At 46.0% G+C, this 15,226-nt stretch overlaps 1 protein-coding gene across 1 annotated transcript in view; it reads right to left on the bottom strand.

The window, feature by feature from the left end:
- Positions 1-15,226, bottom strand: part of DDX10 (DEAD-box helicase 10) — a 240,953-nt gene that overhangs the window by 106,437 nt on the left and 119,290 nt on the right. Inside the window, exon 14 of the mRNA XM_069759078.1 lies at positions 2,406-2,531. Within this exon, the coding sequence (XP_069615179.1) occupies positions 2,406-2,531 (126 nt within the window). The remainder of the gene's footprint in view (positions 1-2,405; positions 2,532-15,226) is intronic.

Consider the following 15,226-nt stretch of genomic DNA (forward strand, 5'->3'; position numbering starts at 1 on the left):
GGCAGAGGGGAGGGTGAGGGGGCAGAGGGGAGAGTGAGGGGGCAGAGGGGAGGGTGATCGGGGCAGAGGGGAGGGTGATCGGGGCAGAGGGGAGGGTGAGCGGGGCAGAGGGGAGGGTGAGCGGGGGACAGGGTGAGCAGGGGACAGGGTGAGCAGGGGACAGGGTGAGCAGGGGACAGGGTGAGCAGGGGACAGGGTGAGCAGGGGACAGGGTGAGCAGGGGACAGGGTGAGCAGGGGACAGGGTGAGCAGGGGACAGGGTGAGCAGGGGACAGGGTGAGCAGGGGACAGGGTGAGCAGGGGACAGGGGGAGCAGGGGACAGGGGGAGCAGGGGACAGGGGGAGCAGGGGACAGGGTGAGCAGGGCAGAGAGAAGGGAAGGGGAGAGGAGAGAGAAGGAAAGAAAGGAAGGAAAAAAAGGTTGAAGAAAGGGAAAAAAGAGAAAAGAATACAAATATATTTCTGTTAATGGTAATGCACAAAATAAATTTAGTTTTCCAATTTGGAAGCGTTTTACATTTTTTTATACATTAAAAACCCAATAATTCTAGGAGAATTAAATACTGCAAAAATAAAGTTCCTTCTAATATTATGATGTAAAGATAACAAAAAAATTAAAAATATGTATATATAATGGTTTACTGAGCATAAAAAAAATGTGTATGGCTGTTGAGATAAAATTAAAAAAAGGTCCTAAGCGGTCATTGTAATTAACAAAACTGCTAACCTTTGAAAGAGCAGCATAAATGTGACCAACCCCCCACACTGCCGGCCATCACAGATGGCGAAGACTCTGGCAGGCAGAAGCGAGTCCGGGTTATGATATGGGGAGGCTCGCTGCTTGGTGAACTAAGCAGTGATAAGGGTTAATCCACTGGACTGTGTGATTAATGGCGGTATATGGTGCCCGTCTCGCCCCTCTCCTATCTACATCGCACAATGCCGTCCTCAGCCTGCCAGACAGGACGGCTTGGATGATGTGAGGCTTGATTGCTGTGCTCTCCTGTGCTCGCTTCTCCTTCTTGATGTTGTCAGCAAAATCATGTTCCTAAAATGTGAAATAGTCTGTGCCATCTAAATTGGCAGAAAATGGCAGGGCAGGATTGCTGTACGCGGCGCGCTGTCAGTGACACATCCCCACTGAATGTGTCTTCTAAGCTTCCGATGTGTCATTTTCCTGACTGACGCCGATGATTTTATGAAGCTCAAACCTCAAGGAAGAAGTTTGCTAATAGGATTTGTAAAGTTTTACCCATTTTTCTCACGGCACCGTAAGGGGGTCCCTGCTATCCCCTCCATACATAAGTTGTTGTTGATGAGTCTGCATTTGCTGTATGCGATGTATAACACTGTGCTGCAATGGGCTGATGGATGAGAGCCCTCATTACTGCTCCGCCATGAACTGGAAATGTAATGGAGCAGCAGGATGGCAAGTCTTCTGGCTGGTTTGCAGGAGGAGGTGCAATTGTCACAATATGTCTGGGAAGAGTCACACACTCATGTGGTGGTGAAACACTGAGCCGTAACGCTGGTAGGAGGGAAATGGAGAGTGCAAGGTGGACTTGTGAGGTGCCCCAGTTATCCGCAGTAGCCGGTGAGCGAGAATTGGCCTGGTCTAGTCTACTGAGGAGCCATCAGAGGGCAGGAAGCGGTGTTACGTGACCTTGTGCTCGAATGGAGGCTCAATGACCCATACTTGAAGGGAAGCTCTACTTTAGGACACATGATGATTACTAGAGATCTAGTTGTAGTCATTTTGTTATCATTTGTTTAAAAATGGGCCAAATGGTACCAATGAAAACAACTCATCCTGCGAACGTGCCGCCATCAGAGGGATCCACCAACAATTTAATGTGTATGAGGACTCCAGACTCTCCATCAACAGAGGAAATCTGGGGAAAGAAGGATCTGGCCTGTGAGATCTCCCAAAGGCTGATCCTTTTGTTCTCCGGGAGACAAGTTGTTGAAAGAGGAGTCTCGACTGGAATCGGCCATCTCAGAGAACATAGGAGTACTCAGCCGACTCGGTACTCAGCGCAACCTTTTTGCTAACGGATTGCTGATGGATCCGTTATAACGGATCATTACTGGACACAGCCTTAGGGTTCACCCTAAGTGATTCCTGTTAGTATACAGTTTCCCACTCATGTAAAGGCTGCAGTATCAAGTAAAAATACATGTACAGAAAAGAAAATGGCCAGCCGCACACCCCACAGCAATTTCAGCGGATTGTGGCGGGCTCTACAGTCCACGAGGCTTTTATACATTATTGTACATATACATAAAAGCTCGGCCGACTGCACCAGAATGGCGTACGTGTATTTGTAGAACTACAATGGAGCAACAACATTTAGCAGCTGCCTTAAAATCTTACAATGGGACCTTATAAAGAAACGGGCACTCACCTCTCCATCGTCTGCAAACACTATCTTGGTGTTCACCTTGAATTTCTTCTTCAAAACTTTTTTGGCTTCTGAAACTTTTGTTACTTTTTCTGTTTTCTTAAGTTTAGTTTTGGTTATTTCATCCTCCTGTTAAAAAAACAAACATGACAACCAGTCAAGTGGTGATCAAAAACACGAAGTCTAATTTAGTATATAAATAGAAAACAGGCACAAATGTTCACGTCCGGTCTCTAGATAAATCTAAATCCTCAGTATGCTGGGGGTGCGGCTGTAATCACACCCTGGCACTTTGAGTGACAGTTCACTCTGCACACACGCGCTGCAGGTGCCCTGACAAGGCATCGGCGGGTCATCGAGGGTGCAAACTGACACATCAGTCTTTTTACAGTGAATGTTGGAAGAAGGTAAAGTATATATTTTACATTTCTCTGTGTTGTTCTTCCAACATCCTCATCGCCATGAGAGATGCATTCATTGCACCTGACTCTCTGGAGGCAGATCAAAGATTTTGCTGTGAGATTCGAGCTCGGATGTGATCCTTTGTCAAAAGACAGAAATATGGCGGCACAGTGATGACCAGAGTGGGCACAACCAGAACTTTTTTTCTTTTTAATAGGCCAACAAGAAATAAAAACAGAAATGAAATGCAAAGTTTCTGAAAAAAATTATATGCATATGGTAAACAAATTAAAAAAAAAAAAAAATGCAGGCCTTGACTGAAAACTATCCCTTACATCCAGAAGTGAGCAAATGGACTTTTATACTACAAAAAGTATTATCTACAACAATTGTTTATAGTTCTGATGTGCGAGAGGCCCGCCAGAGCGACAGAGGCCCCCCTAGAGCGACAGAGGCCCCCCGTAGAGCGACAGAGGCCCCCCGTAGAGCGACAGGGGCCCCCCGTAGAGCGACAGGGGCCCCCCGTAGAGCGACAGAGGCCCCCCTAGAGCGACAGAGGCCCCCCGTAGAGCGACAGAGGCCCCCCGTAGAGCGACAGGGGCCCCCCGTAGAGCGACAGGGGCCCCCCTAGAGCGACAGGGGCCCCCCTAGAGCGACAGGGGCCCCCCTAGAGCGACAGGGGCCCCCCGTAGAGCGACAGGGGCCCCCCGTAGAGCGACAGAGGCCCCCCTAGAGTGACTGAGGCCTGCCAGAGCGACAGAGGCCCCCCTAGAGCGACAGAGGCCCCCTAGAGTGACAGAGGCCCGCCAGAGTAACTATTCCATATATAAAAGGAGTTATCCAGTTCGACAAATTAGTACTATATCAGCCAAGGTGAAAAAAAAAAAAAAGTAAAAAATAGCACTCATTATGGTTTGTTTGTTTTTTCAGTTTTTTGGGAGATGGGAGTGGAAGTGTTCATATTTGCAGCCATTTTTATTTGTGAAATTTTTACTTAATACAGCAGGATTCCAATTCACCTACATCTGTTAGGTAAAGATAAGGAGTCATTTCAGAGGGCATCATGTACTACTTCCAACAAACTGCAGTGGCGCTGCAGGATTCAGCAAGGATCGGAATCAGTTTACAGCTAATCATCAATGCTCCAACTGGCTGCACACCTTTGTGATCAGCATTTCAGTAGGGTTAGGCTTACTAAGTTTTACGCGGTTTTTAATCCAGATCTACTTCAAAAGCTACGTAAAAAAAGAAAAACCTGAACATACACTAAGGGAAAAAAAGGGAAAGTATCATTACTTGTCTCACACTGGTAACGTCCTTTTTATTTACAATAATCTCTGGAGGCGGAGTCACAAGGAGATCTATGTCCGGCCCATAGATCGTAACAGCTCATTTACATATTAAGAAAAATGGATTTCTCTGGAATAAGACATCGGATCGCAGATATCGAGGTATGACTTTATTCGGCTTCCTATGACCTACATGCCTACTTAGGAGGGTTGATCCTACTGACAGATTCCCTTTATTGTAACCATATGTTTGGGAAATAAGTGGCGCTCTATCTCCTGAGAGTTAGCAAATCTTCTAAGCTCATGAGACCAGTTGCTGAAAAAAAACATAATTATATGTCGTATCATGTGTAAGATAGCGCTCGCTACGTGTTTTGGGGGACACTCGGGATAAGCGCAGACAGGCACGGCTTTCCTCACAAATTCAACTGGGTTTATTTACTCCATAAACCCCGGTGGCACAAAACACAAAGTAACAGCAGTCGTAGCATGGCAAAACAAAGTAACCGTGTTCATAGCATGGCTCTGCTCCATCAGGACTGTGACCACACACTCTTGGTAGAGTCCAATATTCAGGCTCACGCTGGAGCCAAACGCACACATCTGGATTACCTGCTTGTCAGCGTTGCAGGTTATCACTGGCTGGCATCACACGGGTCCTGTCCTCCGGAGAAGCTGCCTACGGGGATCACCAACTTGCCTGGCAGGCACACAGTCAGTTCCAGACCCACCGAAAGACGGTAGCTTCCCCCACACAGTAGCCGTCACCGGCTCTGCAGATCCCTGGCCTCACCTCGTGCTCTTCAGGGATCCGGTCCACACACAGGACCTCCCAAAACAGAGGCCACTCAGGAACACGGCCTCACCCGATGCTCTTCAGGGAACCGGTCCACACTCCGGACCTCCCAACACCCAGGCCTTTCCTCTCACAGGACCTTCCAGCTAAGATCCATATATAGGAACCATGTGACCCACACACTGGTCACATTGCATACTTGTAACCACTCCCATAGGTGGGTGGTGTGTGTGTGTGTGGCTAGTTCGACCCGCCCAGCTCTCAAACAAGCCCTGCCAGCCTCCCTCTAAAACAACACAATTACTTGAGGGACTACAGGTCTCAGAACAACCTTACTTCAGGCTGACAGCGCAGAGTATCTTCCTCTGCGAGACACATACCATCCATTCACAATAATGCCGAACTTTGTCTCATCACCATAGTTATGCCTGCGACTGCCATGCATTCCTATGGCCTCAATACGCCTCCATGCATATTCTGGGGAGATCATGCAGCGCCCCCTACCTGTTAACAGGGGTCAATGGGAAAATACGGAAAAAAGAAAAAAAAAATCCACTTTTTATTCCATCTTTGTATAGGGATTCAAAATCCATCTGCTACAATAAAATCACCCTTAATAAGTGGGTAATTAAATGAACAGAAATAAACACTAATTGAAACAACATTAATTACAATCACAATAACTTATTATAACATTTTGTAACAAAACAAAAAAACATCTAGTGACCTCTGATGTGAGAGACACTTAGGCTAAAGACCAATATATATTGCACTTGCACTTTAAACAATATTAAGCTATACTTAGTATAATGTGATCATTTGAAAAATTTATTCACTCCATAATATGGAAATGTTTTTATTTTTGTTTTGTTCCAAAATGTTATAATAACATTTATTGTGATTGTAATTAATGTTGCTTCAATTAGTGCTTATTTCTGTTCATTTAATCACCCACTTATTAAGGGGGATTTTATTGTAGCAGACGGATTTTGTGTTGCTTATTTAGCGCTTATTTATATAGCGGATCTTTGAGTGATGATTTTGTATAGGGATTGTAGAAAGAAGCACATTAAAGAAGAGCGGACACCTAAATAAATGTCATTCTTTCTCAAAGTAAATGCTGTTTTTCTGGATTCTTGGATCTGGGGCGGTTATTTTTTTTCCCTGCATCTCCTCATACCTTAGATATGGACTACTGCACCCTGTATGAAAATCCATCCTTTTTAGCCAAGAAGGGGTGGTCTTGAAGGGGACGCCCACACAACTGATAATTACGCCTAGTTGATTAAAGCCATAAAATAGGGGCTGTATCTCAGGAACAGAAAGGCACAGGGACAAAAGAAAAACAGCCCCGGATTGTGGAGAACAGCAGCATTCACCGCAATGACAAGACCTCTTTAGGAACAGTATTAGATGCACACCGGAGAGGCAGCAGCCTGGCTTAAGATTTACGATGAGCAACGACTACCAAATAAAGGGAACTTCACTGGACTACATGAGATCCGGTCTCCGGGTCAAATAAAATGTGGAGACGCACTTAGGTTCAGAGGTTCTAGGGACTAGAGCAGCGTTTCCCCAAACTCCAATCCTCACAGTCCCCAACAGATCATGTTTTCGGGATTTCCATAGTATTGCACAGGTGATCGAATTATTATCAAGGCATCAGAAATGGCCACAAGTTCTCTCGCCTTTGCAATACTAATGAGATCCTGAAAATATGACCTGTGGGGGTCCGTGAGGACTGGAGTTTGGGAAACACTGGACTAAAGTGGAGATGTTTTGGCCGCTACTACTACCGCTATGTCTGCGGTCACCTCATAATAAAGCCAGACTGAGCCGCAGGCAGTTCCTAAAGGACGGGTCACCGCATTGTAGCTCTGAGATAAAAGCCGAACACAAGAGACCACAAAATGTTCTACACAAGCCGCCCGAGAAATGCTCTGGGCCATCGCCGTGTGAAGTACGAGTCACGTCGTCTTCACAAGAATCAAAAAAGTCACAACATCATCTCCTGGCGACAACCGGAGTCTCTGATAATCCAGGTCACAGAAACACGATACACTGGTGGGAAAGGAGTACGTGTTACCGCAAGAGCGCAGATCGGAGCCTCACCAAACTGAGGACCATTACATGTCTGTCCATTCTTACCATCACTTTTGTCTCGAGAGAGTCAAAGATTATCAATCCCTGCATGTATTGTGGCTGTCAGACAAGGGAACTCGTACATATCTTTGAGCACGCAGAAGACACTCGGTTAGCGCCCGAGCATGGCGGTATAACACCTTATCCGAGGACGTTCACTCATCACTAGAACAGAGGTCTAGCATGCGCATCTTCGCTCCATTCAAGATGGGGCATTAGAAAGCCCAGAACCTGGGATAATATGATGGGTGTCCGGGGCGCATTTGAAGGTCCCACAATTCCCTCTATGAGTGTGCGTAAACAGATGGCTGTCAGTCTCTATAGGACCACCCACTGGACTCTGGCATAGAAAGAGCAGTGATATAAAGGAGTAAATGATGGATTCTACTTAATCTCTTCCCATATTTGCTCTTATGGTGTCTGTAGCTTGGACTGCATTTTGATTGTGATGGGATAAGTTGGGAGACCACAAATGTATTCTATGCTAGAAATTCATTTCTGTGCCTCAAAAGTGCAAAAAAAAAATTTGGAAGATGGTAAAGACCCAAGAACAGGGACAGTTTTAGGGCTCTTAATAATCGATTAGAATTTCAGCCTTTTCAGAAAAGATTAGTCTGAAGGTTTCTGGAAGGGAATGATGAGCGGCCCATAAAAATGTACAACGTGCACCACAGTTAATTATATTAGGAGCCGCTGCCCGGCTTGCATGTAATAAAACAAGTGGCACTCCGGTAGTGCCGGCCGCACATGACGAGAGCGGAATGAGAACGAAAGCCTTCTCGTCACAACGGACGGATTCATTTATTGAAGTAAACTTTGCCGACCCTAATTTACAATGTAAAGAGGCCACTTGCTTACTTGTGTATTCATGGCTGGGAACGGCTGGATCTGATTAAAAATCAGGAGAGCGTGACTTCTGCTGTATCAGGAATGATTATTAGACTTATTATTTAGAAACCCGAGCATGGCTTCACATTAGAGATCGCGCTCAGATCACTGCGGCACTGCTATCTAATCAATACCGGCAAAGGAAACTTCTGCACTGCAAATCTGCTCACAAAATTAATACGACGACACGCTCACGTTTCCCACTGTGGATCCGGTCGAGAATCGAGGGCAATTCTGCAGGAAAGACCACGACAAAATCCACATGTGCTCCACACAGATTCCGCACTTTGCAAAGTTAAGGAAAAAAATCTACGGTGAAAATCTGCGACGTAAAATCGACAGCTCCAGATTTATCCTCCGTTACGTAACGTGGGTCACAATAATCTAGGGCCAACTTCACACATTGGTGTTTCGCGGGTCTCTTCACCTGATGGCCTCCACTTTCCACTCACACCAACACAAAGGTGAAGGAGTTTGGCCATCAGCAACTATGGCTCGTTAGGACCATGGAGCTTCAGTAATTCGCTCGTCCAAAATGTATGGGTCGAGAATGAACTGCGTTGTCTTCACCAGCCGGTGGTCTCCAACCCAAAATGCAACAGTCTCAAATATATGAAACAAACTCAGGTCAGGAGACCCTTGACCGGTCCGCACATTGCAGTCTGTACGGATGTTGGAAGCTAAAAACCGGCCCTTACCATAAGATAATGAGCGACAACAAAACTATCCCAAAACATGGAGCTGATCCATTTTTTCTATGAGGTGGTTTTTTTAGGTACCTCAAGTTGAGGTTCAAGGGAGCGCTGGCATACCCAAAACTGCTAAGAACAAAGGGCACAAGATACCTGGAGGGCAGCACAACTCTTTAAAGGTACCTTCACACTGAGCAACTTTCCAACGAGAACGACAGCGATCTGTGACGTTGCAGCGTCCTGGATAGCGATCTCGTTGTGTTTGACATGCAGCAGCGATCAGGATCCTGCTGTGACATCGCTGGTCGGAGCTAGAAGTCCGGAACTTTATTTGGTCGGCATGATTCGTCATGTTTGACAGCAAAAGCAACGATGCCTGCAATGGTTTTTCATGGAGCGAACAACCAGTGAGAACGATAAGTACGTCACTGGATCGCTCCTGCATCGTTCTGCTGTTGCCGGTGTTTGACGTCTCCTAGCGACCTAAATAGCGACGCTGCAGCAATCGGCTCGCTGTCTATATCGCTGCAGCGTCGCTTAATGTAACGGTACCTTAAAGGTACCGTTACACTAAACGATTTACCAACGATCACGACCAGCGATACGACCTGGCCGTGATCGTTGGTAAGTCGTTGTGTGGTCGTTGGGGAGCTGTCACACAGACAGCTCTCTCCAGCGACCAACAATCAGGGGAACAACTTCGGCATCGTTGAAACGGTCTTCAACGATGCTGAAGTCCCCGGGTAACCAGGGTAAACATCAGGTTACTAAGTGCAGGGCTGCGCTTAGTAACCCGATATTTACCCTGGTTACCATTGTAAAAGTAAAAAAAAAAAAAAAAAAAAAACAGTACACACTCACATTCCTGTCATGTCCCCCAGCGTCAGCTTCCCTGCACTGTGTAAGCGCCGGCCGTAAAGCAGAGCGGTGACGTCACCGCTGTGCTCTGCTTTACGGCCGGCGCTGACACAGTCAGTGCGGGAAGCTGACGCCGGGGGATGTGACAGGAATGTACTGTTGTTTTTTTTTTGTTTTTTTTTTTAACTTTTACAATGGTAACCAGGGTAAATATCGGGTTACTAAGCCCGGCCCTGCGCTTAGTAACCCGATATTTACCCTGGTTACCAGTGAACACATCGCTGGATCGGCATCACACACGCCGTTTCAGCGATGACAGCGGGTGATCAGCGACCAAAAAAAAAGGTCCTGATCACTCCCAGCAACCAACGATCTCCCAGCAGGGGCCTGATCGTTGGTCGCTGTCACGCATAAAGATTTCGTTAAAGGGAACCTGTCACCCCGTTTTTTGAGATTGAGCTATAAATACTGTTAAATAGGGCCTGCGCTGTGTGTTCCTATAGTGTATGTAGTGTACCCCGATTCCCTATGTATGCTGAGAAATAACTTACCAAAGTCGCCGTTTTCGCCTGTCAATCAGGCTGGTCAGGTCGGGAGGGCGTGGTGACATCGGTGGTTCTTCCTCAGCTTTACGTTGGTGGCGTAGTGGCGTAGTGGTGAAGACACAGCGCGCGATCTGCGCTGTAATCCCTTGCATCGGTGGGGGCGGCCATCTTCCTGGGGCCGCGCGTGCGCAGATCGAGTGCTCTGCTGCACGGGGCTTCAGGAAAATGGCCGCGGGATGCCGCGCGTGCGCATTAGAGATCGCGGCGGCCATTTTCCCAAAGCCGAGATGCAAACTCGGCTTTGGGAAAATGGCCGCCGCGATCTCTAATGCGCACGCGCGGCATCCCGCGGCCATTTTCCTGAAGCCCCGTGCAGCAGAGCACTCGATCTGCGCACGCGCGGCCCCAGGAAGATGGCCGCCCCCACCGATGCAAGGGATTACAGCGCAGATCGCGCGCTGTGTCTTCACCACTACGCCACTACGCCACCAACGTAAAGCTGAGGAAGAACCACCGATGTCACCACGCCCTCCCGACCTGACCAGCCTGATTGACAGGCGAAAACGGCGACTTTGGTAAGTTATTTCTCAGCATACATAGGGAATCGGGGTACACTACATACACTATAGGAACACACAGCGCAGGCCCTATTTAACAGTATTTATAGCTCAATCTCAAAAAACGGGGTGACAGGTTCCCTTTAACGATATCGTTGCTACGTCACAAAAAGCAACGATATCGTTAAGGAAATCGTTATGTGTGAAGGTTGCAGCGTCCTGGCTAGCGATATCGTTCAGTTTGACAGGCAGTAGCGATCAGGATCCTGCTGTGATGTCGTTGGTCGGGGCTAGAAGGCCAGAACTTTATTTCGTCGCTGGCTCTCCCGCTGACATCGCTGAATCGGCGTGTGTGACGCCGATTCAGCGATGTCTTCGCTGGTAACCAGGGTAAACATACCTTCCCCTGTCTGTCCCCGGCGCTGTGCTTTCCTGCACTGGCTGTGAGCACAGCGGCCGGAAAGCAGAGCGGTGACGTCACCGCTCTGCTTTCCGGCCGCTGTGCTCACAGCCAGTACAGAGAAGCACAGCGCCGGGGACAGACAGTGGAAGGCAAGTATGAAGCGTTTGTTTTTTCTACTTTTACGATGGTAACCAGGGTAAACATCGGGTTACTAAGCGCGGCCCTGCGCTTAGTAACCCGATGTTTACCCTGGTTACCGGCATCGTTGGTCGCTGGAGAGCTGTCTGTGTGACAGCTCTCCAGCGACCAAACAGCGACGCTGCAGCGATCAGGATCGTTGTCTGGATCGCTGCAGCGTCGTTTAGTGTGAAGGTACCTTTAGGGTACCGTCACACTATAACATTTCGATCGCTACGACGGTACGATTCATGACGTTCCAGCGATATCGTTACGATATCGCTGTGTCTGACACGCAGCAGCGATCAGGGATCCTGCTGAGAATCGTACGTCGTAGCAGATCGTATGGAACTTTCTTTCATCGCTGGATCTCCCGCTGTCATCGCTAGATCGGTGTGTGTGACACCGATCTAGCGATGCTATCCAGCGATGCGTTCGCTTGTAACCAGGGTAAACATCGGGTAACTAAGCGCAGGGCCGCTTCTAGCTCCGATCAGCGATGTCACAGCAGGGTCCTGATCGCTGCTGTGGGTCAAACACAACGATATCGCTATCCAGGACGCTGCAACGTCACGGATCGCTATCATGATCGTTCAAAAGTTGCTCAGTGTGAAGGTACCTTAAGTTCCCACTTGGTGTTTTTGCAACTTTTTTTTTTTTAATGCATTTTTTATGCTACTTTTCAGCCTTGTTTATAGCAAAGGCTAAAATACTTAAGAAATCTGATGCACACAGATTTTTATTGTCATCAGTATTTTGCATGTTTTTTTTTATATAGGAGCAGGTCACTTCTTTCAGCATTTTTCACCCATTAACTCGCATGATTGGTGAAAAAAATGTTGATAAACTAATGTATCAGGTTGTGCTGCGTTTTTGTGCCAAAATCTGGTTCTACGGAATAGGACTTTTTTTTTTTTTTTATCGCATACACAAGAGAAATCTAGAGCTGCCAAAACCGCCACACAAAAAAAATGCATCAAAAACACTGCAAAGAAATGCAAGAAAAACCAAGGAAGACTAGCTTTTTTCTGCAGCTTCTTTCCTGCCAAGAGATCAGGTTTTGCAGCAGAAAAAAAAAACGCTGAAAAAAAAAAGCCCTTATTCCTACTGGGACATGTATAAACTTATTGGCAGCACCATTCGTCTACAACCAGCGTGTCTCTCCTGAACCATCATTTACGCCGATTTTTTACCACATCGAAGCTCGACTTTCATTTGTTTGTAAACCAACGTAGATATTTCAGGAGAAGACGCCGGTACCAAACCAGCTCAGATGGATTCCACTGAACTAACTCATTCTGCAATTTGCCATGTACAGTGGAGAATAGAGGATGGAGAAACTAGAAACTTATTGCAATAGTTTAAAAACAATTAAAATAATTCTGCACATACATGTATGTAAAAAGCAAAACAAAATCAGTGTCCTTATTTAGCATAAATGCTGCATTTTTTTTTAAATTTGCAAATATTTCTGTGATTGTTTTCTGCAGGTTTCCGCACCCAAAATATGCAGCAACAATTTTCTCCGGTTATTGCGTTTTCTCCCTTGCCTTCTGTGTTATTTATGCAAATTTTATATATACATAAAAAAAAAAATATATATATATATATATATATATATATATATATATATATATATATATATATATATATATATATATATATATATATATATATATATTTTTTTTTTTTTTTTTTTTTTTTTTTAAAGGGAACCTGTCACCCTGAAAATCGCGGGTGAGGTAAGCCCACCGGCATCAGGGGCTTATCTGCAGCATTCTGTAATGCTGTAGATAAGCCCCCGATGTTACCTGAAAAAGGAGAAAAAGACGTTATATTATACTCACCCAGGGGCGGTCCCGCTGCTGGTCTGGTCAGATGGGCATCTCCGGTCCGCTGCGGCGCCTCCCATCTTCTTTCCATGACGTCCTCTTCTGATCTTCAGCCACGGCTCCGGCGCAGGCGTACTTTGCTCTGCCCTCTTGAGGCCTCTGACCTTTCCGGCGCCTGCGCACTGCAGTACTATCCTCTGCCCTCAAGAGGGCAGAGCAAAGTACGCCTGCGCCGGAGCCGTGGCTGAAGATCAGAAGAGGACGTCATGGAAAGAAGATAGGAGGCGCCGCAGCGGACCGGAGACGCCCATCTGACCTGACCAGCAGCGGGACCGCCCCTGGGTGAGTATAATATAACGTCTTTTTCTCCTTTTTCAGGTAACATCGGGGGCTTATCTACAGCATTACAGAATGCTGCAGATAAGCCCCTGATGCCGGTGGGCTTACCTCACCCGCGATTTTCGGGGTGACAGGTGCCCTTTAATACAGAAAAACTATGATTCTGCACCTAAAAACGCAACTGTGTTCTTACATGATTTTTTTCAGGATGTCCAAAAAAAAAAAAACTCTATAGAAAGAGGGGGGGGAACGCACCAGTCCAATAGCATCTTTAAAAACGCACGAGCTTTCATTAAAGTACACCCTTTACTTGAACTGTTAACAGATTTTTAGCACAAAAAGAAAAAGAAAAACCAACAAAGTGGAGAAGAAGCAGTATTTATGCTATGTGAGAACAGGGCTTAAAGGGTTTCAATATCCTTAAATGACACAGTGGGCAAATACACATGTAAGGAAAGAGGAGGAAAAAACAAACCCAGAAACGACTGGAGCTGAAGTCTGGGATTTTCTGCTTTCATCTCTTCCCCGCCGTGGGAAAGACGTAATCACTGATCCTGGGTAATGACCGCAGTCAATAGTTATCTGCGGGCAATCAATCTCTGCAATGGCGGGCAGGGCTCGCTGACCTTTATTTTCCGTCATAAGGCTAAAGTGGCTGCGCGAAGGAGCAACAATGACTCTCGCTCACTACCGAAGAGGTCAGGTGGGCACAGACGAATCATTACTAGAGAGGAAGGGGGTCTCCATTAGGGACTAGTCACATGTGGCAGATTTTAGGCATTTCCTTTCCTCCAATAGATTTCTGACATCATGGGGACATTTGCAGACGACATTTCTACTACAAATCTGCCGCCAGTGATTTCACCCTGAAAGGGAAGTCATAGTCAGAAAAGAATGACCTACTACTGTTAATTGTATATTTAAATAAGGAAAAGTTTTCATCTGCATATATTAAAAATAAAACATGGAAAGTTCACGCGGGCCACTGGGGATTTTTTAGATAACTTTTTCTTTTTTTTTTTCAGGAAAGGACACATGTACATTAGCCACAATGCTCAGACTCCCGCCCCTATCTTTTGTATTAAACCATCTAATGAGCGTGTGCAGAGGTCATTGTGAAGGATGGGAGCAGGGTCAGCTATGACATTGCCTAGTGTGGTTGGTAGACCCTGTTATCAGATGTGTATAGAGTTATGACCCATCTCCGGTCTCTGATGATAAGGAGCCTGCTGAAAACTTCTCCTGCAAGAACAGGAAGTACTGGTCTTAAAATAAAACAAACAAAAAAAAAACCCCAGTGGTCAGTGTGAAAATTGCAAGATTACTTTTTAGTAAAAATCATGATAGAGAGGGGAAAAGAAAGTAAAAGAAAAAAAAATTACATTTAACAAAAAAAATTCACGCCAGCCAATCAGGCCAAAGAGATCGGATTACCATCCAATACTTTGATATGTGTCTGCTGATGTTGCGGGTAAGAAAGATTGGGCATGTAGAAATTTAAGATGTCCGATCCTATGTTCTTAATGGAGATAAGTCGGAACATTGAGAACACACTGGACCAAAAGCAAAGTGGATGAACAGCTGCCAGCACAGCTGAAGGAATATGGCCGACTTAAAGGACACGTCGGCACCAACACAGTTAAGTCCAGAAATATTTGGAGAGTGAATCTATTTGGTTCTACAATGAAACAACTGAGATGCAACTGTAGAGTAGACTTTCAGGTTTACTTAAAGGGGTTGAACATAAATATCTTGTGAAACGTTTAGGAATTGCAACCATTTTCCCACAAAGCCTCCTCATTTCAGAGGCTCAAAACTAAGTGGACAAATTAACTTTACTATAAATAAAATCGTCATTTTAATAATTTTGGAGAAAATTCTTTACAGGCAATGATTGCCTGAAG

The sequence above is a fragment of the Ranitomeya imitator genome, chromosome 3, assembly GCF_032444005.1.
Source record: "Ranitomeya imitator isolate aRanImi1 chromosome 3, aRanImi1.pri, whole genome shotgun sequence".
Classification (NCBI taxonomy): Eukaryota; Metazoa; Chordata; class Amphibia; order Anura; family Dendrobatidae; genus Ranitomeya; species Ranitomeya imitator.